Here is a 24,483-nt window from a genome sequence, read left to right on the forward strand (position 1 = left end):
TGTACCCCATACTCCAAGTGAGTCTTATTTTTAGACAGTGCATTTTAAGAAAGACAAACATGGATTTTTTTTCCACTTCAGACACAACTGAGAGTTTTCCTTATTGAAAGAAGAAAATAGATATTTGGACCACATATATGATAGACTGTACTCCTGGGTTTCTCTCTCAACAATAGTCAGAGAGAAAATTATTTTTGTTTTTGCAAAGAAAGGTAAAATCACCAAAACATGCATTTTTTTAAAAATCTGTTTTTTTTTCTCATGTCAAATTCTTACCTCAGCACTTTCTTGTGTGGTTTGTTGGGATCCTTGTAATAAGGGACTATCCTTGGTTCATACTCCTTGTTGTCACCCAACTCCCCCGTCTCAGCTCCAGCTTCAAGATGTCCATTGTTATGGGGGAGCCCTTGGCTCTCTCCTGCATCCATGCACGACTCACCCCCATGACCCTGACTCCAGGAGACACGCAGCAAACTCAAGCTGCAGCCCAAGGACAGTCCCAGGATCAGGGGAAGAGCAGGCCGGAAGAGGGGCAACAATGACGTTAAACGCATGGTCCAGAGAAAGCAAGAAATAGCAGAAGACTGAGGGAGAAGCACAGGGAGATCTGATATTGACAGCCTTCTTATGTAGATCTATTCAATATCTATTTGTTTTATCCAAGGCACAAATCAACTCCAACTGGCGAACAAACCTAAAGCACTAGTGCAACACTCTGGATTGGACTTTCAACAATCCATTAAAGTTAATAGAGAGTTTATATTTGTAATGACTGCTCAAAACTAACTTTCCCAACTTGGAATCCAACACAGCAACATTGAAAAGGTCATTCAAACAATGATTAAGGACAGGTCAAGTTTTAACACAGACCAGTACTGACTAACACTGATGCCCACACCACTAACATGGTCATTATCAGTGCATCCAATGGCAGCGAAAGGAAAGGCCTGGAAATTCCATCAAAACCAGGTATCAACTAGAAACCCAGCAGAACAAAAGCGATTCGGCGCCCAGTCAAGACTCCCCTGGGGCTCGGACCAGTGTGTCCGACCCACTTCACGCCTGATCCACTTCACGCCTGATCCACTTCACGCCTGATCCACTTCACGCCTGATCCACTTCACGCCTGATCCACTTCACGCCTGATCCACTTCACGCCTGATCCACTTCACTCCTGATCCTTCACTCCTGATCCACTTCACTCCTGATCCACTTCACGCCTGATCCACTTCACGCCTGATCCACTTCACTCCTGATCCACTTCACTCCTGATCCACTTCACGCCTGATCCACTTCACGCCTGATCCACTTCTCTCCTGATCCACTTCACTCCTGATCCACTTCACGCCTGATCCACTTCACGCCTGATCCACTTCACGCCTGATCCACTTCACTCCTGATCCACTTCACTCCTGATCCACTTCACGCCTGATCCACTTCACTCCTGATCCTTCACTCCTGATCCACTTCACGCCTGATCCACTTCACGCCTGATCCACTTCACTCCTGATCCACTTCACTCCTGATCCACTTCACTCCTGATCCACTTCACGCCTGATCCACTTCACGCCTGATCCACTTCACGCCTGATCCACTTCACTCCTGATCCACTTCACGCCTGACCACTTCACTCCTGATCCACTTCACTCCTGATCCACTTCACTCCTGATCCACTTCACTCCTGATCCACTTCACTCCTGATCCACTTCACGCCTGATCCACTTCACGCCTGATCCACTTCACGCCTGATCCACTTCACTCCTGATCCACTTCACTCCTGATCCACTTTACATTGCTTGCTCCCTGTCAGCTGCAGCATTGCTCTGGAGCACAGAGAGAGATCAAACGCCCTGTTGAACAGTCAGGCCTTTCTACACACCTTCTCGGTCATCATTTCACATGGTTAAGGCTCAAGCTTAGCCCTGATCCAATGAAGCTCGCAGGGCCATTCCCCTCACAAGGCCATGGCTGTCGCGACAGGGGGGCGGCAGCGGACCCGAACCCTCAGTGCTGGCCCTGCCAGGCTACCCACAGGGGCTCTCCTCTGGCCTGGGACCGGAGTCAGGCCTGCTCCCCTGGGCTTGAGCTGCGCCGACGACAGCTGGTTCCCACCCCCTCACCACACACCTCGATGCTGCCGTTCCGTGGGAGCCGGGGAGGCGGGGACGGTCATTCACGCCTGCTCAGCGCACGGCCCGACGGGGCGATCGCGTCTGCGCGCAGGCGCTGCTGAGCGGGCGCCCTCGGGGCTGCGGCGCATGCGCGGCTGGGCGGGCGCCGCGAACGCTGCGCGCTGGGTGACCGCGCATGCGCGTGAAGGAGCAGCGACCTGGCGGCCGTTGGGTGGAGCTGCGTTTCGGTTCAAGTGTGAAGGTGAGAACGTGACGCAGGCCCCTTCGGCCCTTCGAGCCATGACTGGCCCCACTCGCACCGACTCCTTGTTTAATTGATCCGGGTTGCCTCGCAACTTTTACATTTGAGTGGAGGGGAAGCAGCCACCATGTTCTTCATTCTCGCCACAGGAAAGATAGAGTTCAGACATTTACCAGGATGGGGCTGTTTATACAGCAGAGAAACAGGCTCTTTCAGCCCATTAACCTACACCCCTGCTACCCCCCCCAGCCACTGCCCATTACCCCCATTAACCTACACCCCTGCTACCCCCCCCAGCCACTGCCCATTACCCCCATTAACCTGCACCCCTGCTACCCCCCCCCAGCCACTGCCCATTACCCCCATTAACCTGCACCCCTGCTACCCCCCCCCAGCCACTGCCCATTACCCCCATTAACCTGCACCCCTGCTACCCCCCCCCAGCCACTGCCCATTACCCCCATTAACCTGCACCCCTGCTACCACCCCCCCAGCCACTGCCCATTACCCCCATTAACCTACACCCCTGCTACCCCCCCCAGCCACTGCCCATTACCCCCATTAACCTACACCCCTGCTACCCCCCCCAGCCACTGCCCATTACCCCCATTAACCTGCACCCCTGCTACCCCCCCCAGCCACTGCCCATTACCCCCATTAACCTACACCCCTGCTACCCCCCCCAGCCACTGCCCATTACCCCCATTAACCTGCACCCCTGCTACCCCCCCCCAGCCACTGCCCATTACCCCCATTAACCTGCACCCCTGCTACCCCCCCCCAGCCACTGCCCATTACCCCCATTAACCTGCACCCCTGCTACCCCCCCCCAGCCACTGCCCATTACCCCCATTAACCTGCACCCCTGCTACCACCCCCCCAGCCACTGCCCATTACCCCCATTAACCTACACCCCTGCTACCCCCCCCAGCCACTGCCCATTACCCCCATTAACCTACACCCCTGCTACCCCCCCCAGCCACTGCCCATTACCCCCATTAACCTGCACCCCTGCTACCCCCCCCAGCCACTGCCCATTACCCCCATTAACCTACACCCCTGCTACCCCCCCCAGTCACTGCCCATTACCCCCATTAACCTGCACCCCTGCTACCCCCCCCAGCCACTGCCCATTACCCCCATTAACCTGCACCCCTGCTACCCCCCCCAGCCACTGCCCATTACCCCCATTAACCTGCACCCCTGCTACCCCCCCCCCCAGCCACTGCCCATTACCCCCATTAACCTGCACCCCTGCTACCCCCCCCAGCCACTGCCCATTACCCCCATTAACCTACATCCCTGCTACCCTCCTGAGCCACTGCCCATTACCCCCATTAACCTGCACCCCTGCTACCCCCCCCCAGCCACTGCCCATTACCCCCATTAACCTGCACCCCTGCTACCCCCCCCCAGCCACTGCCCATTACCCCCATTAACCTGCACCCCTGCTACCCCCCCCCAGCCACTGCCCATTACCCCCATTAACCTGCACCCCTGCTACCCCCCCCCAGCCACTGCCCATTACCCCCATTAACCTGCACCCCTGCTACCCCCCCCCAGCCACTGCCCATTACCCCCATTAACCTACACCCCTGCTACCCCCCCCAGCCACTGCCCATTACCCCCATTAACCTACACCCCTGCTACCCCCCCCAGCCACTGCCCATTACCCCCATTAACCTGCACCCCTGCTACCCCCCCCAGCCACTGCCCATTACCCCCATTAACCTACACCCCTGCTACCCCCCCCAGTCACTGCCCATTACCCCCATTAACCTGCACCCCTGCTACCCCCCCCAGCCACTGCCCATTACCCCCATTAACCTGCACCCCTGCTACCCCCCCAGCCACTGCCCATTACCCCCATTAACCTGCACCCCTGCTACCCCCCCCCAGCCACTGCCCATTACCCCCATTAACCTGCACCCCTGCTACCCCCCCCAGCCACTGCCCATTACCCCCATTAACCTACATCCCTGCTACCCTCCTGAGCCACTGCCCATTACCCCCATTAACCTGCACCCCTGCTACCCCCCCCCAGCCACTGCCCATTACCCCCATTAACCTACACTCCTGCTACCCCCCCCAGCCACTGCCCATTACCCCCATTAACCTGCACCCCTGCTACCCTCCTGAACCACTGCCCATTACCTCCCATTAACCTACACTCCTGCTACCCTCCTGAACCACTGCCCATTACCCCCCATTAACCTACACTCCTGCTACCCCCCCCAGCCACTGCCCATTACCCCCCATTAACCTACATCCCTGCTACCCTCCTGAACCACTGCCCATTACCCCCCATTAACCTACATCCCTGCTACCCTCCTGAACCACTGCCCATTACCCCCCATTAACCTACACTCCTGCTACCCCCCCCAGCCACTGCCCATTACCCCCATTAACCTGCACCCCTGCTACCCCCCCCCAGCCACTGCCCATTACCCCCATTAACCTACACCCCTGCTACCCTCCTGAGCCACTGCCCATTACCCCCCATTAACCTACATCCCTGCTACCCTCCTGAGCCACTGCCCATTACCCCCATTAACCTACACCCCTGCTACCCTCCTGAGCCACTGCCCATTACCCCCATTAACCTACATCCCTGCTACCCTCCTGAGCCACTGCCCATTACCCCCATTAACCTACACCCCTGCTACCCTCCTGAGCCACTGCCCATTACCCCCATTAACCTACATCCCTGCTACCCTCCTGAGCCACTGCCCATTACCCCCCATTAACCTACATCCCTGCTACCCTCCTGAGCCACTGCCCATTACCCCCCATTAACCTACACCCCTGCTACCCTCCCGAGCCACTGCCCATTACCCCCCATTAACCTACATCCCTGCTACCCTCCTGAGCCACTGCCCATTACCCCCATTAACCTACACCCCTGCTACCCTCCTGAGCCACTGCCCATTACCCCCATTAACCTACATCCCTGCTACCCTCCTGAGCCACTGCCCATTACCCCCATTAACCTGGAACCCTGCTACCCCCCCGAGCCACTGCCCATTACCCCCATTAACCTACACCCCTGCTACCCTCCCGAGCCACTGCCCATTACCCCCCATTAACCTACATCCCTGCTACCCTCCTGAGCCACTGCCCATTACCCCCATTAACCTGGAACCCTGCTACCCCCCCGAGCCACTGCCCATTACCCCCCATTAGCCTACATCCCTGCTACCCTCCTGAGCCACTGCCCATTACCCCCATTAACCTGGAACCCTGCTACCCCTCCGAACCACTGCCCATTACCCCCATTAACCTGCACCCTGCTACCCCCCCGAGCCTCTGCCCATTACCCCCATTAACCTACACCCCTGCTACCCTCCCGAGCCACTGCCCATTACCCCCATTAACCTACACCCCTGCTACCCTCCCGAGCCTCTGCCCATTACCCCCATTAACCTACACCCCTGCTACACTCCTGAGCAACTGCCCATTACCCCCATTAACCTGGAACCCTGCTACCCCCCCGAACCACTGCCCATTACCCCCATTAACCTGCACCCTGCTACCCCCCATGAGCCACTGCCCATTACCCCCATTAACCTACATCCCTGCTACCCCCCGAGCCACTGCCCATTACCCACATTAACCTGGAACCCTGCTACCCCCCCGAGCCACTGCCCATTACCCCCCATTAACCTACATCCCTGCTACCCTCTTGAACCACTGCCCATTACCCCCCATTAACCTACACCCCTGCTACCCTCCTGAGCCACTGCCCATTACCCCCATTAACCTGGAACCCTGCTACCCCCCCCGAACCCCTGCCCATTACCCCCATTAACCTGCACCCTGCTAACCCCCCGAGCCACTGCCCATTACCCCCATTAACCTTCACCCCTGCTACCCCTCCGCCACTGCCCATTACCCCCATTAACCTACACTCCTGCTACCCCCCCGAGCCACTGCCCATTACCCCCATTAACATACACCCCTGCTACCCCCCCCTAGCCACTGTCCATTACCCCCATTAACCTACACCCCTGCTACACCCCCCCCGCCGAGCCACTGCCCATTACCTCCATTAACCTGGAACCCTGCTACCCCCTCCGAGCCAATGCCCATTACCTCCATTAACCTACACCCCTGCTACCCCCCCCCCCGAGCAACTGCCCATTACCCCCATTAACCTGGAACCCAGCTACCCCCCCACGAGCCACTACCCATTACCCCCATTAACCTGCAAACCTGCTACCCCGCCCAAGCCACTGCCCATTACCCCCATTAACCTGCACCCCTGCTACCCCTTGAACAACTGCCAATTACCCCCATTAACCTACACCCCTGCTACCCTCCTGAACCACTGCCCATTACCCCCATTAACCTTCACCCCTGCTACACCCCCTGAGCCACTGCCCATTACCCCCATTATTCTGCATCCCTGCTACCCCCCTGAACCACTGCCAATTACCCCCATTAACCTACACCCCTGCTACCCTCCTGAACCACTGCCCATTACCCCCATTATTCTGCATCCCTGCTACCCCCCCCAAGACATTGCCCATTACCCCCATTAACCTACACCCCTGCTACCCTCCTGAACCACTGCCCATTACCCCCCATTAACCTACACCCCTGCTACCCCCACTGAACCACTGCCCATTACCCCCATTAACCTATTCCCCTGCTACCACCCTGAACCACTGCCCATTACCCCCCATAAACCTACACCCCTGCTATCCCCCTGAACCACTGCCCATTACCCCCATTAACCTATTCCCCTGCTACCCTCCTGAGCCACTGCCCATTACCCCCATTAACCTAAATGTTAAATTCTGTGCACAGTATAAGAATTACCTGCAACCAGTAAATTTGGAGGAATAAGAAATGAGATTGGACTGTGAATTAAATAACTTTTCTGAACTTACACACACATTATATACATGTGCGCTTAGAACTAGAAGGGGGTTAAGTTAGGTTAGTTAAGTCAATAGTGATAAGTTAAAGTGTGATTCTATTTTCATGTTTAAAGATAATTAAAAGCAACTTTTGTTTAAGTAACCATTTGTCTTGGTGAATATCTATTGTTGCTGGATTTTGGGGTCCTCTGGGTTGTAACACCTGGGTTTGGGTGTTTTAAAATGAATTGGATGGGAGGTAGAAAGAGATGGGGGGAGTAGAATTACTGGTCAGGGATAGTATCACATCTATAGAAAGAGAGGAGGCTGCAGAGGGAGGGTCCACTGAGTCGGTGTGGGTGGGAATCAGAAATAGGAAGGGAGTTCTCACTGTGCTGGGAGTCATCTATAGGCCCCCAAATAGCCCTCGGGAAAGATCAGCAGGAAGATTTTGGAATGGTGCAGGAAATACAGGGTTGTAGTTATGGGTGATTTCAACTTCCCTAATATTAACTGGCACCTACTGACTGCAAGAGGGATAGATGGGGCTGATTTTGTCTGGTGTGTCCAAGGACTCCAGACACAGTCTGTGGACCACCGATGAGTGGAGAGGCCAGACTGGATCTGGCTGATGAGTGGAGAGGCCAGACTGGATCTGGCTGATGAGTGGAGAGGCCAGACTGGATCTGGCTGATGAGTGGAGAGGCCACACTGGATGTGGCTGATGAGTGGAGAGGCCACACTGGATCTGGTTGTGGGGAATGAACCCGGTCGGGGGTGGGGGGGGGAACCTCTCAATGGGGGACCATTTTGGTGAGAGTGACCACAAATCCATGAGTTGTAGCATAGCTATGGACAAGGATAAAAGCAGACAAAATGGGGAAGTGTTTAATTGGGGAAGGGCTAATTACGATGCGATGAGTCAGAAACTAGAGAGAATAAACCAGAAACAGATATTCAAGGAAGAAAGCACAGAACGAATGTGGAGGAAGTTTCCATCACTCCCCCTCGTTCAGCAATGGTCCCGAGATAACTATTGTAACATGACTGATTGCACTCAGAGACAAGTGAGGAACACAAACATTCTTTTAATAGCTTACAATCAATGGCCGGTAGGCATAGTAGTCCTCAGGTGAATCTGAGGTAAGGTGGGAAAACCAGGGTTTATATTGGGGTAGGTGAGGGTGGAGCAGGGGAGGAGTCAGTCATCAAAACAACACACAGACAGTGAATTCCAATTCACTGCGTTTACCCCTCCTTCAGAACAGAGACCATTCATTCAAAAAAACTAGTTTACAAATATTTACAAGTTAAGTCCGTCAGGTGGTCTAGTTATTCTGGTCGAGCACTGCAGTACTGGAGGACTTTGGGCTTCCTGAACTTCCCGGACCCCCTGTGGTACAAAGTCAGTGGGTCTCGAGGGCTCCGGCTCTGGTCGTGGAGTGGATTGGACCACTTCCCAAGCAGTGGGGTACTCAGTAGTTCCTGGCTCACTTGAGGCATCAGAACCTCATTTCCGGTGGATGCCAGGTCTCTGATTGAGACAGTGTCCTCTCTGCTGTCAGGGTATACCACCTTGGTTCGGTGTGAAGGAGGTGCACCTTCTTGCTCCTCCTCACATGCGTTCTCAGCAGGACTGGCCCTGGAAGCAGGGAGAGTAGTCCCAGACATTGATTTCCTCTGGAACATAAGCTCATGAGGAATTGCGTTGGTTGCTGGGCAGAGGAGCGACCTTGTGGAGTGGAGCACCATGGGTATGACTTCTTGCCAATGTGAGTCTGGGAGGCCTTTGGACAGAGAACCAATTTCACAGCCTTCCATACAGTCGTGTTTTCTTTTTCAACTTGTCCGTTCCCCCGGGGATTGTAGCTAGTTGTCCTGCTTCAGGCAATGCCCCTTACGAGCAGGTACTGGCGTAGCTCTTTGCTCATAAATGATGAGCCCAGTCGCTATGGATATAGTTGGGATACCTGAACAGGGTGAAAATAGAGTGCAAGGCCCTGATGACCGTGCTGGTGGTCATGCTGGCGACAAAGGACATCCTTGTCTACAAGATCATTGTAAATGAAATGGAGCAGATATTTGCCCTTTTGTTACTACTTTAGCCTTCAGTCTTGTATATAGTGCTTTCATCCAGTTTACACAATTTTTCCAAGTCCAAATTTTTCCAATACCTTAAATTAAAAAATCCCATTCCAGACTGTCAAATGCTTTTTCTGTATCTAATGCCGCCACCACACTCAAATCTTCTCTTTTTTGCACCAAGTGGATAATACTCAACAATCTCGCAATGTTGTCAGTAGTTAGTCTCTTTTTAACACCTGTATGGTCAGTATTTATTAACTTAAGAAGTAATTTATTTATTCTGTTAGCCAAAATTTTTGCAACAATTTTATAATCCACATTTAATAAAGATAATGTTTGATATGAAGCAAGTTTCAAGGGGTCTCTGTCTTTTATTGGTATCACAGTAATTACTGTGGTTGAAAAAGATTCAGATAATGTATGTAACATATGCTTGCTGTATCATTTCCATAAATAAAGGAGTTAATAAATCCTTAAATTCCTTATAAAATGTAGATGGGAAACCATCCTCCCCTGGAGATTTATTGCTTTCCAATGTACTCATCACTTTTTAAAATTTCTGACTGATCAATCGGGAGAGTTCAGTTCCATCTGTTCTTCCAAAGATAATGGAGTTAAATTTGTTTGTGATAAGTACCTACTGATTTTACTTTACTCTTCTGAACTCTATACCTTTAAATAAAAGTTTTTAAAAGAATCATTTATATCTTGAGGTTTATAACTGATCATATTAGATTCTTTCTGAATAGCATTTATTGTTCTTGAAGCTTGTTCTGTCTTTAATTGCCACACTCGTACCTTATGTGACCTTTTGCCTAGTTCATAATACCTTTATTTAGGTCTTGTTATTGCTTTTTCTGTTCTACAAATTTATATTGAAGCTTCTTATTAACTGTCAATGGCTATCTTTCAAACTTATTGTTTGTAAGTCTTTTTCCATATCTGTTATTTCTTTTTCTAATTGATCCATTTCTCTCATATACTCTTTCTTTATGTTGGAAGTAAAACTTATTTTTTTGTCCTCTTAAGTAAGCTTTCAATTCATCCCAAATCACAGACTTATCATTTACTGAATTTAAATTTACATCACAAAATAATTGAATTTGTGCTCTTACAAAATCGCTAGTCTGACCTTTTCAGAAACAAAGTATTTAACCTCCATCTTTAAACCAACTTTTCTTTATCAGGCATTTCAATCTGCATTAACAGCGGTGAATGATCAGACAACATTCTCACTTTATATTCCATATTATGTATTCTACCCTGAAGCTGTGCTGAAAGTAGGAAAAAAATCTATTCCTGCTTGAATCCTGCTTAAAAAGGAATAGTCTCTTTCTGTAGACAATAGACAATAGACAATAGGAGCTGGAGTAGGCCCTTCGGCCCGTCGGACCAGCACCGCCATTTTAATTCATGGCTGATCATTACCATTAGTACCCCTTTCCAGCCTTATCCCCATAACCCTTAACTCCGTTACCCACAAGAGTCTTATCTAACTCTCTTTTGAACATAGTCAGCGAATCCGCCTCTACCACCCTCTGTGGCAGAGCATTCCACAGATTCACACTTCTCTGGGTAAAAAAAATGCTTTCTCATCTCCGTCCTAAAGGGCCTACCCTGTATTCTTAAACTATGCCCTCTAGTCCTCGTCTCCCCCATCATTGGGAACAAGTAATCAGACTTCACCTTGTCTATCCCCCGATGATTTTATATACCTCAATCATGTCCCCCCTCATCCTTCTAAACTCCATTGGATACAAGTCCAGTTTTTCTAGCCTTGCTGCATATGACAACCCTGCCATCCCTGGAACTAACCTTGTAAATCTGCGCTGCACACCTTCTATAGCTAGTATGTCCTTCCTCAAGTTTGGAGACCAGAACTGGACGCAATACTCCAGGTGGGGTCTCACCAGGGCCCTGTATAACTGCAGAAGGGCGTCTCTGTTCCTATACTCCAATCCCCTCTTTATGAAAGCCAACATTCCATTTGCCTTCACAGCTTTCTGAACCTGCATGCTAGCCTTCAGTGACCGGTGAACAAGTACACCCAGATCCATTTGCACTTCCCCACTCCCTAGCTTGTCTCCATTTAAATAATACTCAGCTTTCCTGTTACTTCCCCCAAAATGAATAACCTCACATTTGTTCACATTGAAATTCATCTTCCATTTAGCCGCACACTCCTCCAGCCTGTCCAAGTCCCTCTGCATTTTCCTTACATCCTCCTCACACCCCACACCGCCACCCAGTTTAGTGTCATCTGCAAATTTGCTCATGTTATTCACAATCCCCTCATCCAAATCATCAACATAAACTACAAACAACTGAGGACCCAACACCGATCCCTGAGGCACTCCATTCGTCACATCCTGCCATTCTGAAAAAGACCCATTCACTCCAACCCTTTGTTTCCTATCTCTTAACCAATTTCCTATCCATGTCAGCACTTTGCCTCCAATACCATGCTCCCTGATCTTGCCCACTAGACCTCATCCATACATCTATTAAATTCAGATCTTTCATTAATGTCAAAGTTGTCTTAACTGCTTTACTTCTTAACACTCCTGTCGTAATCTTATCTAATAGTGGATCGAGTCAAAAATTGAAATCACCTCCTACTTGTACATTCTCATGTGCCAAATTAAGGAAGGTTTCCTGAATAAACTTCTCATCAGCATTAGGAGCATATACATTTAAAAGAGTCCTTAATTCAGAAAATATTTGACAGTGAACTATTACAGACCGACCTGCTGGATCTGTTTCAACATGTTGAATATCGATTGGAAGATTTTTATTGATCAATATTCCTACTCCCCTTGACCTTGAATTGAATGAAGAGGATACAACATGACCTACCTAGTTTCTTTACAATTTCAAATGTTCTTTTTCTATTAAGTGTGTTTCTTGTAGAAAAGCTATGCCTACTGTTATGAGCCCAGAGGACCTCAAAACCAAGCAGCAATAGATATTCACCAAGACAAATGGTTACTTAAACAAAAGTTGCTTTTAATTATCATTAAACATGAAAACAGAATCACACTTTAACTTATCACTATTGACTTAAGTAACCAAACTTAACCCCCTTCTAGTTCTAAGCGCACGCGTATGTAATGTCTGTATAACTTCAGAAAAGTTCTTTGATTCACAGTCCAATCTCACTTCTCACTCCTCCAAGTTTACTGGTTGCAGGCAATTTTTATACTGTGCACAGAATTTAACATTTATAAAGTTCACCAAGCTTTGGTGCTTTAAAGGTAAATGGCTACTGCTCAGGAAGGTTCTTGTTGGCCTTCAGAGAGATTTGTTGTTCACTGGACACCCACAACTGATTCCTTTTTAATCAGCTACTTCAGTGTCTTGCCAAAAAACTTGCCCCCTCAGGATTTTCCAGATGATAACCTCATTCTTTCAGGTCACCACAGAGTTCCTTTTTGTTTCTCTTATTTCAAGTGAAACATTAGACAGCCAGTGCACTCCTCTTACAAGAACCACAAGGGCTTTGACCAGGCTAAACTAAGCACTCACAACTCATCTTCCAAATGGGGTTTTCCACAAGCTTGCCAGCTTGTCCTGCTCCAGCCTCAGCTGCTGCTGCTGACTGTCAAACTGCAGAACTGATCCATCTCTCTCTCTCTGAGAGAAAACCTGTTTTACTCTCTCTACTTGCAAAATCACATGACCTTCCTAGAACAGTAAGTTCCACTCCAAACAATCTGTGGCTCCAACTAGTTATTTCATCTGTTGTCTTTTTGTAAACAATAATCCATTAGTGAAGTCACTTGGGCACTCTCCAAAGCTTTTGCAAAGGCTCTGGGGCCCTGACATGTCTAGCATGAGCAGAGCTCCCGTATTTTAAATAAGATCTGTTTTAAAGTGTTTGTATGTGACTTATTCTAGAAGATAAATTGGGGAAGGTTTGTTAAAAACATATCTATATACTGTCACACTACTCCTATTTTTAATGTGTGCAAGAATTTTCTTTTGCTTTATTGTTCCATTAACCCAATTTATATTAAAATTTAATTTTTAAAAATCATTTTACTCATCTTAATGTAATTTTATCACTCTGCATCCATCACCTTTCCCCATGAAACTCCTCTGCTTAACTCCACTACTTATTATCCATTGTGCCCCATTGCTACCTTCCTGACAATCCAAAGGAAAAAATACAGGAATATAATAGAGTAAGACATATTGCAGAATATAGGACTATATAATAAAAATATAAAGAGCCCCTCCCCTGACTTGCATTGCCAGTAGTAACAATACTCTTACCCTTCACTGTGTGGGCTGTTACAGAAGTCACATATAAAACATGAATCAGCAGGAGTTAGCATCTTCCTCCACCTTTCCAACCCTCATGAAATTTATCACATATTTTATTTTAAATGACATTTCTGAAACAAATTAACTCCTCACTTCAAGGTCTTCACCCAGCCTGTAATCTCGCAAACCCTGAACAAATTCCTCTGCTTCCAGACAGCTCACAAAGAATTTGTTTTGACTATTTGGCAAGGAGATTTTCAAGGTTGTAGGGTGCCTTTAAAATGAATAGGATCCTTTCTCCCATAAGGTCTTTTTCACAAGATTAACTTCTTTTCTCCTTTTTAATAAATCTTCATTTATGTCGGGGTAAAATAAAACTTTATTTAACTGGACCTTGTCTCTGTCAACATTTTTGAGCAGCAATTCTCCAAATTTTTTTCTCTATCTTGATATTGCAGGAATTTTATCAGAACTGAATGCAGGTTCTCTGGTCTGGGGCTGGTTTCCTTCTAAGGGCCCTATGAGCCTTTTGATCTCAATATATCCCACAAAGTTCTCCTGTCCAAGTACTTCTGGAATGCACTGTTGAAAACAGGCAAGGCATATCTTGTTGTTCCACCCCCTCTTTCACACCCACTATTTTAATATTATTTCTTCTACTACAATTTTCCAATGTACCCACTTTTTGACAAAGTTTTTGGTTTATCATGGCCAGAGCATCTCATTATTTTCCATCTGAGATACTCTAACTTCATCCGCATCTTCTTTAACTGTTTTCATTTATTTCATCAATGTTTCTTCAGCTTCTTCTTGGCCTCTGCCATTATTTATTTCCACTTTCATTTCAGCTCTCATATCGTTTCTCATACTTCTGATTTCCTTAAGGATGTCCACATGACTCATTTTAATTGGGAAATTAGTGGCCCGACTTGTGCCTTCTTGTTTATCATTTTCATCATCCTGCTTGCTGCCTGAAGTTAAGGGTTCCTGTTCTCGATGGCTGTAAGGGGTCGGTCTTGGGGCCCCTGCTGTTTATAATTTATATTAATGATTTGGATTGTGGTATGAATGGTTTTGTGGCCAAATTTGTGGATGACACCAAGATAGGTGGCGGAGTGGGAAGTGCAGTAGAAACTGTAAGGTTGCAGAAGGAGATAGACAGATTAGGAGACTGGGCAAAAATATGGCAGATGAGATTTAACATAGAGAAATGTACAGTTGTACATTTTGGCAGTGGAAATAAACAGGCAGAATACTATTTGGATGGGGTGAAAATTCAGACCTTGGATGTGCAAAGGAACCTGGGTCGTCCTCGTGACTGTCAAGTTAATGACCAGGTGGGATTGGTAGTGAAGAAAGTGAATGCTATGTTGGCCTTCATTTCAAGAGGAATCGTATACAAGAGTAGAGAGGTGTTGATGAGGCTCTATGGGGCACTGGTGAGGCCTCATTTGGAATACTGTGTGCAATTTTGGGTCCCCTATCTTAGAAAGGATGTGATGTTGTTGGAGAGGGTGCAGAGGAGATTTTCTAGGATGATTCCTGGAATGCAAGGGCTAATGTACGAGGAGCATTTGTACTCATTGGAGTATAGGAGAATGAGAGGAGATCTCAGAGAGGCATTTCGTATTTTGAAAGGTTTAGATAGGGTGGATGCGGGTGAGATGTTTCCCTTGGTGGGTGAATCGAGGATAAGGGGTCATAGTCTGAAAATTAGAGCTTATCCAAAGAAACAGATTAGGAAGAACTTCTTTAGCCAGAGGGTCGTGGATCTGTGCAACTCACTGCCGCATACATCAGTGGAAGCCACATCACTGGGAGTATTTAAACAAGAAATAGACAAGTATCTCATTAGTGAGGGCATCAAGGGATATGGGGAAAAAGCTGGAAATTGGAACTAGTGTAGAGTAGCTTAGTGTAGATTTACGGAACAGACTCGATGGGCCTCGTGGCCGCTTCTGATCCTTTGTCTTGTGATCTTGTGAAGATGAGACCTCTGCCTCCGACACCGACTTGGACGGGGCCGACTTCTGATTCCTTCTTCTTCAGCATCATCCCTCTGACCAGGAATGGCGGACTTTGCTGGGGCTGAGAGCGCTATCGTCACAGGTCCTCCCGTCCGTTTTTCCTTTTCTTCCTTGCGTGGAACAGGTAGGTCAGCAGTGGTTTGATCTTTCCTTTCCCCCATGTTTGTGAGTGTGTACATTAGTTTCCAGGCTGTTTAATGGAGTTTATTTAGCTGGTGCATTACTTTTTCAGCACTTTTTTAACTGATTTCCAGGAGAGTGAGGTTTTTGCATCCTAACCCCACATCATCACGTGACATCCCTTCTCTCAGGAATCCTTCTTGAACACGCTTGACAAATTCAGCTCCATCTGTCCCTCTTGTAGTCAGTAGGTGCCAGTCAATATTGGGGAAGTTGAAATCACCCATAACTACAACCCTGTATTTCCTGCACCATTCCAAAATCTGCCTAAATTGCGTTGTAACCAAAAGCAACCTTTAACAACTCCTCCAACATTAGTATCTCCTCCTCAGTGTCCCGAGGGCTATTTGGGGGCCTATAGCTCCCTTCCTATTTCTGACTTCCACCCACACTGATTCTTTGGACCCTCCCTCTGCAGTGCCCTCCCTTTCTATAGCTGTGATACTGTCCCTGACCGGTAATGCTACTCTTTCCACCCCACCCCCCACCACCATTAATGAAGCCCAGCATAGCACAGTCCTTCTTAACTGTCCTATCAATCTGCGTGACAGCCTTGAGAGGTCTATGGATTTGGACCCCAAGGTTCATCTGTTCTTCCACAATGTTATCCACATTGAACTCAATCAGCCACCCAACTTTGCATCCTGTCTAAATTCCGTTGTAACCTATAGCATCCTTTAACACTATCCACAACTCCTCCAACATTAGTATCATCAACAAACTTCTTTGTCCAGGTCATTTATAAAAATCTCAAAGAGCAGGGGTCCCAGAACAGATCCCTGTGACACTCCACTCATCACCAACCTCCAGGCAGATACTTTCCATCCACTACTACTTTCTGCTTTCTACAGACAAGCCAATTCTGAATCCATAGAGCCTTTCCATTAATCCTATTGCCTCATGACTCTCTAAACAAGTCTGTTGTGGGGGATCTTGTTAAATGCCTTGCAAAAATCCATGTAGATCACATCTACCACCCTACCTTCATCAATTTCTTTTGTTAATGCCTCAAAAAACTCAATTAGGCTCATGATGCACGACCTTCTCCTCAAAAGAGCCATGCTGACTACCTAAGAAGACTGGACTTCTCCAAATTCTCATAAATCCTGTCCTTAAGAATCCCCTCCAATAGTTTGCACGCCACTGATGTAAGACTCACTGGCCTATAATTCCCAGGATTCTCCCTATTACCTTTTTTAAACAAGGGGACCACACTTGCCATTCTCCAATTCTCCAGCACCTCCCCTGTGGTCAAGGAGGATGCATAGATCATCTCCAAATCCCAAGCTATCTCTTCCCTCACTTCCCACAGCAACTTAGGGTATATCTTGTCTGGTCCTAGATATTTATCAATCCTAATGTTTTGAAGAGGATCCAGCTCTTCCTCTTTCCTAATTTCAACAAGCCTGTTCTACTCAGAACTCGCCTTGACCAAGATCATTTTCACTGGTGAATATTGATGCAAAGTATTCATTTAGGACCTCCACAACCTCCTCTCCCACCAGGCACATTGCCTCCTTTATCAACCTTCACCATAATGCTACTCCCTCTCCCCTCTTTTACCTCCCATCCTATCCCTTTTAAAACATCTAAACCCTGGTACCACCAGACGAAAAATGAGTTGTTGTTCCTCCAATCTGCGGATGGTCAGGGTGGGGTCGTGCGAAAGGCCACGGACAGACACGTGAGCTTCAGAGAGTGACTCAGAATTAAAATGGTTGGCTACAGGGAAGTTGCTTTTGTTGCGGACGGAGAGGAGGTGCTGAGCGAAATGATCTCCTAATCTGCAACCGGTCTTTCCGATGTAGAGAAGGCCTCAGTGGGTGGACCGGATGCAGTAAATGAGTTCTTTGGAGGTACAGCTGAAGTGTTTCTTCACCTGAGAGGTCTGTTTGGGTCCTTGGACCGTGGTGAGGGAGGAGGTGTGGGTGCAGGTATTACACCTCGTACGACCACAGTGAAAGGTGCCGGGGGGTGGGGGGGTGGGAGGAATGGGTGGGGAGGGAAGAGGGCACAGGAGCAGTCCCTACAGAAAGCTGAGAGGGGAGGAGAAGGAAAAATGTGGAGGAGACCTGTAGTAAGTGCCGGAAATTCAAGTGGATAATGTGTTGGATGCAGAGGCTGGTGGGGTGGTAGGTGAGGACGGGGGGGGGGGGGGGGGAGGGAATTCTATGTTTATTGTTTCTGGAGGCAGGGGGGGACTAGGGCAGATGAGTGGGGAATGGAGGAGATGCGGGTGATGGCCGTGTTAGTAGTGGTGGAAGAGAAACCACGTTTGTGGAAGAAGTGAAGGAGGAAATAGCAGAGGCTCTGGCGGTAATTTTCCAAATGTCATTAGATATGGGGATAGTGCCAGAGGATTGGTGCATTGTGCATGTGGTTCCGTTATTTAAAAAGGGTTCAAGGAGGAAGCCTGGCAACTATCGGCCTGTAAGTTTGACGTCTGTGGTAGGTAAATTAATGGAGAAAATTCTTAGAGATAGTACGTATAAACATCTGGATTGACAGGGTCTGATCAGGAGCACTCAACATGGATTTGTGGGAGGAAGGTCATGGTTGACCAATCTGATTGAATTTTTTGAAGAGGTGACTAGGAATGTGGATGAGGGTAGCGCAGTGGATGTTGTCTATATGGACTTCAGTAAGGCCTTCGATAAGGTACCACATGGAAGGTTAGTTAGGAAGGTGCAGTCTTTAGGTATAAATTTTGAGATAGTCAAATGGATTGAACATTGGCTGAAAGGTAGAGGCCAGAGAGTGGTAGTGGATAATTGTCTGTCAGGTTGGAGGCCGGTGACCAGTGGTGTGCCTCAAGGATCTGTATCGGGCCCATTGTTGTTCGTTATATACATTAATGATCTAGATGATGGGGTGGTGAATTGGATTAGTAAATATGCAGACGATACTAAGATAGGTGGAATAGTGGATAATGAAGAAGGTTTTCAAGGATTGCAGAGGGATTTGGGCTGCTTAGAAAAGTGGGCTGAAAAATGGCAGATGGAATTTAATGCTGATAAGTGTGAGGTGCTTCATTTTGGTAAGAAGAATCAGAACAGGACATACGTGGTAAATGGGAGAGCATTGAGGAATATAGAAGAGCAGAAAGATTTAGGAGTGACGGTACATCGTTCCCTGAAGGTAGAAACTCACGTGAATAGGGTGGTGAAGAAGGCTTTTAGTATGCTGGCCTTTATCAATCATTGCATGGAATATAGGAGTTGGGAGGTGATGTTGAGATTGTATAAGACGTTGGTGCGGCCTCATTTGGAGTTCTGTGTGCAGTTCTGGTCGCCTAATTATAGGAAGGATATAAACAGAGTGGAGAGAGTGCAGAGAAGGTTTACCAGAATGTTACCTGGGTTTAAGCATCTAGAGTCTAGGGAGAGATTGGACAGATTAGGTCTTTATTCTTTGGAGCGTAGAAGGTTGAGAGGGGATTTGATAGAAGTATTTAAGATTATGAAAGGGATAGACAGAGTGGAAGTGGATAGACTATTTCCGTTAAGAGGAGGAAAGATTAAAACAAGAGGACATGAGTTAAGAATTAAGGGGCAGAGGTTTAGAGGTTACATGAGGGGGAACTTCTTTACTCAGAGAGTGGTAGACATGTGGAATGAGCTTCCGGGAGAAATAGTGGCGGCGGAGTCAATTGTATTATTTAAGAAAAGGTTGGACAGGTCTATGGATGAGAAGAAGATGGAGGGTTATGGGCATTGTGCAGGGAGTTAGGACTAGAAAGGGGTGTTTGGTTCGGTGCGGACTAGAAGGGCCTAATGGCCTGTTTCCGTGCTGTAATTGTTATGTTATGTTACGTTATGTTAAGGCAGACATTTCAGAGGATCTGGACTGGAAGACCTCATCTTGGGAGCAGATGTGGCGGAGATGGAGAAATTGAGAAAAGGGGATGGGGTCCTTGCAGGGGACAGGGTGTGAGGACGAGTATTCCAGGTAGTTGTGGGAGTTAGACGGTTTGTAATGAATGTCAATGGAGAGTCTGTCTCCTGAGATGGAGACAGAGAGATCCAGTAAAGGGAGAATGTTATCGGAGATGGACCTGGTGAGTTTGAGGTCCAGATGGAAATTGGCCGCGAAATGATAAAATTGATGAGCTCATCATGGGTGCATGAGACAGCCCCGATGTACCAGAGGAAGAGTCTGGGGGGAGGGGGGATCTTGTCTGTCTAGGCTTGGAGCACGGTTTGCTCCACAAAACCCACAAACAGGCAGACATCGCTGGGACCCACGCGGGTACCCGTGGATACTTCTGATTCTAAAACTAAAGGACACAGATTCAATGTAAAAGCTTTGAAAGGGACCAGAGGGACCCCTCTTTAACACCAAAGTGGTGTGTATATTGAGTTGTCAGAGGAAGCTGCAGAGGCAAGGACAATTAGGACATTTAAATGACAGGGATATTAGAGGAATATTGGCTGAATGCAGGCAAATACAATGAGCTTGAACTGATAACTTGGTCGGCATAGAGAAGATGGGCCCAAGAGCCTATTCCATGCTGTAAAACTCAGACCCTAAAACTTGTGACCCAAGAATCATTTGTATTTGAACTAGAACTGAAACATTTTGGTCTACCAGAGCATATCCCCTTGGAATAGCATGGTTTGGATACGTATTCATGGTCTCGCACTCTAAAATATCACTCTAATTGGAAAAGATGAAATTGGAAAAATACTGAACATTGGCTCAACATCACCATCTAGTGTAAAAACCTATCCAGACCTATCTTGAGCTAATGTGGTGGTCCACCATCGGCCTACTGCAGGGGGCAACTTCTGTACCTGCAGGAGTGTAAGGGGACAGGACAACACCGGCCGGCTGTCAATCAGTCGGCCTGAATGGATCAAGCCCCACCCAGTCAGGTGTCAATCACCCTCTGGGCTATAAGCCTGCACCAGCCTCTCGAGGCCTCACTCAGAGTTACTGCAGCCACAACCCAGCCTGGCTCTGTGGAAGTCTTTGTGGATTAAAGCCTGTTGTACAGTCTTTACCTTGTGGTGCATTGATTCTGGCTAACAATGCACCACAATTTAATCCACAAAATTTTCCCACGGCTTCCATGGGAATACTCCTGTGCGAAGGGAACCGCGAAGTCGACCCACACCACCCGGAAGCCCAGACACGCTTTGAGATCTGGCAGCACGCAGTCGAGGCAATCATCGAGGCACACAAGGGCGACATCCTGGACTCCAATCGGAAGAGATTGGTCCTTCTCCGGTCAAAGCTGGGTCCCCATACCTTCCATGTAACCAAAGGCTGCTCCACGTACAAGAGCGCAATGGACACTCTTGAGAACTTGTACAAGCCCCCAATGAATGTGGTCTGTGCAAGGTACCTCCTCAACACCCAAGCCCAGAAACCCGGGAGATGGCTGAGTCTTACCTGGGACACTTGCGAGAGTTGGCCTGACCGTGTCTAGCTGAACCCAGGGTAGGTGTAGAGGAGGTCGAGAGGCTGATCTGGGACACCTTCATCTAAGGGCTATGCTCGAGGGCCATCCGGCAGAAGCTGCTGGAAGACAACATCTATGCCCTAACCAGGACTGTGAAAGTGGTCCAAACCCTGGAAGTAGCAGCCCTGCACATCGAAGCCTTCGATTCCAGGCTCCCCCAGGCTCCCTCATGGCCCTCACACATTGCAGCTGCAGCCCCAGGCCGAGCTGGGAGTAGAATGTCATTGGGGCAGGTGCCCGGCGCCCCTGTAAGTACTGTGGGTCCTGGTGTGGGTCAGATTGACGATTGCGCCGAAACTGCCCAGCTAGGAACCAGTAATGTTCCCGATGCGGCAAGAAAGGCCACTTTGCAAAAGTGTGCTCTCTGAACCTGCCAGCAGCTCAGTGGCCCTCTATAACCTCCCCACCTCCCCCACGGAACCCCCATGTGCCGGACAGCGCCACTGTCCCGCAACGACTCCCCTGATGCCCTCTCTGGCACCTGCACGTCTATGCATGACGACAGGTTGCAGGCATTGCATGAGTCCCTCTGCCATCCGGGGGTCACCCGGTTGTACCATTTCGTCAAGTCCCGAAATCTGCCGTACACCATCAGGGACGTCAGGGACATGACCGAGGCCTGTTGGGTCTGTGCGGGGTGTAAACCCCGCTTCTTCCGCCCCCCCCCCCACCCTCAGGCCCACGTTGTAAAGGCAACTCGGCCTTTCGAGCGTCTCGGCATGGACTTCAAAGCCCACCTGCCTTCCATGAACCGAAACGTCTACTTCCTCACAGTAGTGGACGAGTACTCACGCTTTCCTTTTGCCATCCCTTGTCTGGACACCTCCATGGCCACCGTCATCAGGGCCTTGGGGCAGATTTTCACCATGTTTGGCTACCCTGCCTTCATCCTCAGCGACTGGAGGTCTAGTTTCATGAACGATGAGCTGCGCCAGTATCTGACGGCGAGGGGCATCACAACCAGTCGCACGACAAGCTATAACCCAAGAGGCAACGGGCAAGTGGAACGCAAGAATTGGGTGATCTGGAAGGCAGTCCTCCTGGTTCTCAGGTCAAAAAGGTGGGCCGTTGAGTACTGGCAGGACACCCTGCCTGAGGCGCTCCATGCCGTTCAGTTACTGCTGTGCACGGCTACCAACGAGACCCCTCATGAACGTCTATTCTAATTTCCCAGGAGGTCGGTGACTAGATTGTCACTCCCAGCACGGTTCACGTCCCCGGGACCAGTGCTTCTGCGTAAGCATGTACGGACACACAAGGCTGAAGCCCTGGTAGAGCAGGTTTTCCTCCTTCATGCAAACCATAACTACGCTTACGTTAGGTTCGGCAGTGGCAGGGAGGACACCGTCTCAACCAGGGACCTGGCACCAGCAGGAGCACCCACCACACCACACCACCCTCCAACCCAGGACAACGCTGACCGGGCATACATTCCCCATCCCCAGGCAGCTATGGGGCACGCAGGGCCTCCTTGACCACCAGGGGCCCGCTTCAGGAGACGAACCCGCCCCCCCTCCCATCCAATGCAACCCGCATACGGCGACCCCGGCCCCACCTCCGCGTGGCCCCACACCAGCCACACACACCCCTGCCACCAGCCCCCCCACTTCCCCTCTGACCATTGACCAGGAGCCAGTCCTACGACGGTCACAGAGACCCCGGCGGCCGCTGAATCGTCTCAACCTGTACATACTGTATGTACCTAGTGGGTGTGATTCCTTGTAACTGCCCCCCCGAGACAATTTGAAAGAAAGGGGTGAATGTGGTGGTCCACCACCGGCCTACTGCAGGGGGCAACCTCTGTACCTGCAGGATTGTAAGGGGACAGGACAACACCTGACTGGCTGTCAAATAGTCAGCCTGAATGGATCAAGCCCCACCCGGTCGGGTGTCAATCACCTTCCAGGATATAAGCCTGCGCTGGCCTCCCGAGGCCTCACTCGGAGTTGCTGCAGCCACAGCCAGCCTGGCTCTGTGGAAATCTTTGTGGATTAAAGCCTGTTGTACAGGCTTTACCTTGTATGTGTTTGATTCTGGCTAACACTGCACCACAGCTTTAAAATCATCTATCAAAACAAGCTTAAACTGAACTGTCCTTTCGAGCGTCTCGGCATGGACTTGGGTTTTAATACATTTATGCATAGTGGAGTTAAGTAAGAAGTGTTAGGTTATTAATAATAAAAAATGTTTTGAAAATACCATTGTCTTGGTTATTACCATTGTTGCTGATCTAATATGTAACAGTGAAGAGGAGATTTACCAGGATGTTGCCTGGATTGGAGAACTTCTCTTATGGTGCAAAGTTGAGAAAGCTGAGGCTTTTCTTTTTGGAGTGATGAGGGATGAGAGGTTAGGCGTAGTCAAAGTGGGCAGCCAGTAACAGCAAATACCAGAGGACATCTGTTTAAGGTAAGTAGTGGAAATTGTGGGTGGACATCAGGGGTAGGTTTTTTATATAGAGAATGGTGGATGCCTGGAATGCTTTGCTAGGGGTGGTAGTGAAGGCCAGTACAATTTAAGAGGCTCTTTGATAGGGATATAGATGTAAAAAATATAGAGGGTCATGGGTGTGAGATGGATAAGGGTTAGATTGTTAGATCTAAGTCGGCACAACATTATGGGCTGAAGGGCCTGTACTGTGCTGGAATATTCCATGTTCTTTGCACATCCGAAGCTTTGTAAGTCTGCTGGAGAAACTCAGCAGGTCAAACCGTGTACTTCATAGAGCGAAGATAAAGATATATAACCAACGTTTCAAGCTTGAGGCCTTCATCAAAGTTAAGATACACAACATTTTGGGCTTGAGCCCTTCATTAAGGTATGAGCAAAATGTAGGCAAGTGCCCAGTACAGGCGCTGGCCTACATTTTACTCATACCTTGATAAAGGCCTCAAGCCTGAAAAATGGGTTATGTATTATTATATAAAGTACACTGACCTGCTGAGTTTCTCCAGCGCTGTGCTTTTACTTCAACCATAGTGTCTGCAAACAACGGGAAGAAAAGAAGAAGGAAAGACGTCGGAAGAAGAAGGTGAAGGCCTTACCTGTCCGAAGAGGCCCGCCGCGGAGAGAGAAGCCCGCTCCCACAGGTCAGTGGAGGTCCCGGGCTCGGGACTACAAAAATGGCTCGCAGAGCCGAGAAAAAATGCGCAACCGCGCATGAAAAAAAACCCACTGACGGGAGGGGGGATCAGCTGCGGAGTCGATCTCCACACCTGAGAGAGAC

General features: G+C 48.7%; 1 protein-coding gene across 2 annotated transcripts in view; it reads right to left on the reverse strand.

Annotated features, from left to right (window-relative positions):
• chpf2 (chondroitin polymerizing factor 2) overlaps positions 1–2,232 on the reverse strand; it is a 29,676-nt gene extending 27,444 nt beyond the window's left edge. The window contains exons 1-2 of one of the 2 annotated variants that reach the window (XM_069922639.1): positions 2,128–2,232; positions 277–584 (exon numbers count right to left, since the gene is read on the reverse strand). In XM_069922639.1, the coding sequence (XP_069778740.1) occupies positions 277–554 (278 nt within the window). In that variant the 5' untranslated portion in view covers positions 555–584; positions 2,128–2,232. Of the gene's footprint in view, positions 1–276; positions 585–1,879 lie in introns of both variants that reach the window. The other variant, XM_069922638.1, reaches the window with a different exon arrangement.
• Between the last annotated feature and the right edge of the window lie 22,251 nt (positions 2,233–24,483).

Source organism: Narcine bancroftii, chromosome 2 (assembly GCF_036971445.1).
Source record: "Narcine bancroftii isolate sNarBan1 chromosome 2, sNarBan1.hap1, whole genome shotgun sequence".
Classification (NCBI taxonomy): domain Eukaryota; kingdom Metazoa; phylum Chordata; class Chondrichthyes; order Torpediniformes; family Narcinidae; genus Narcine; species Narcine bancroftii.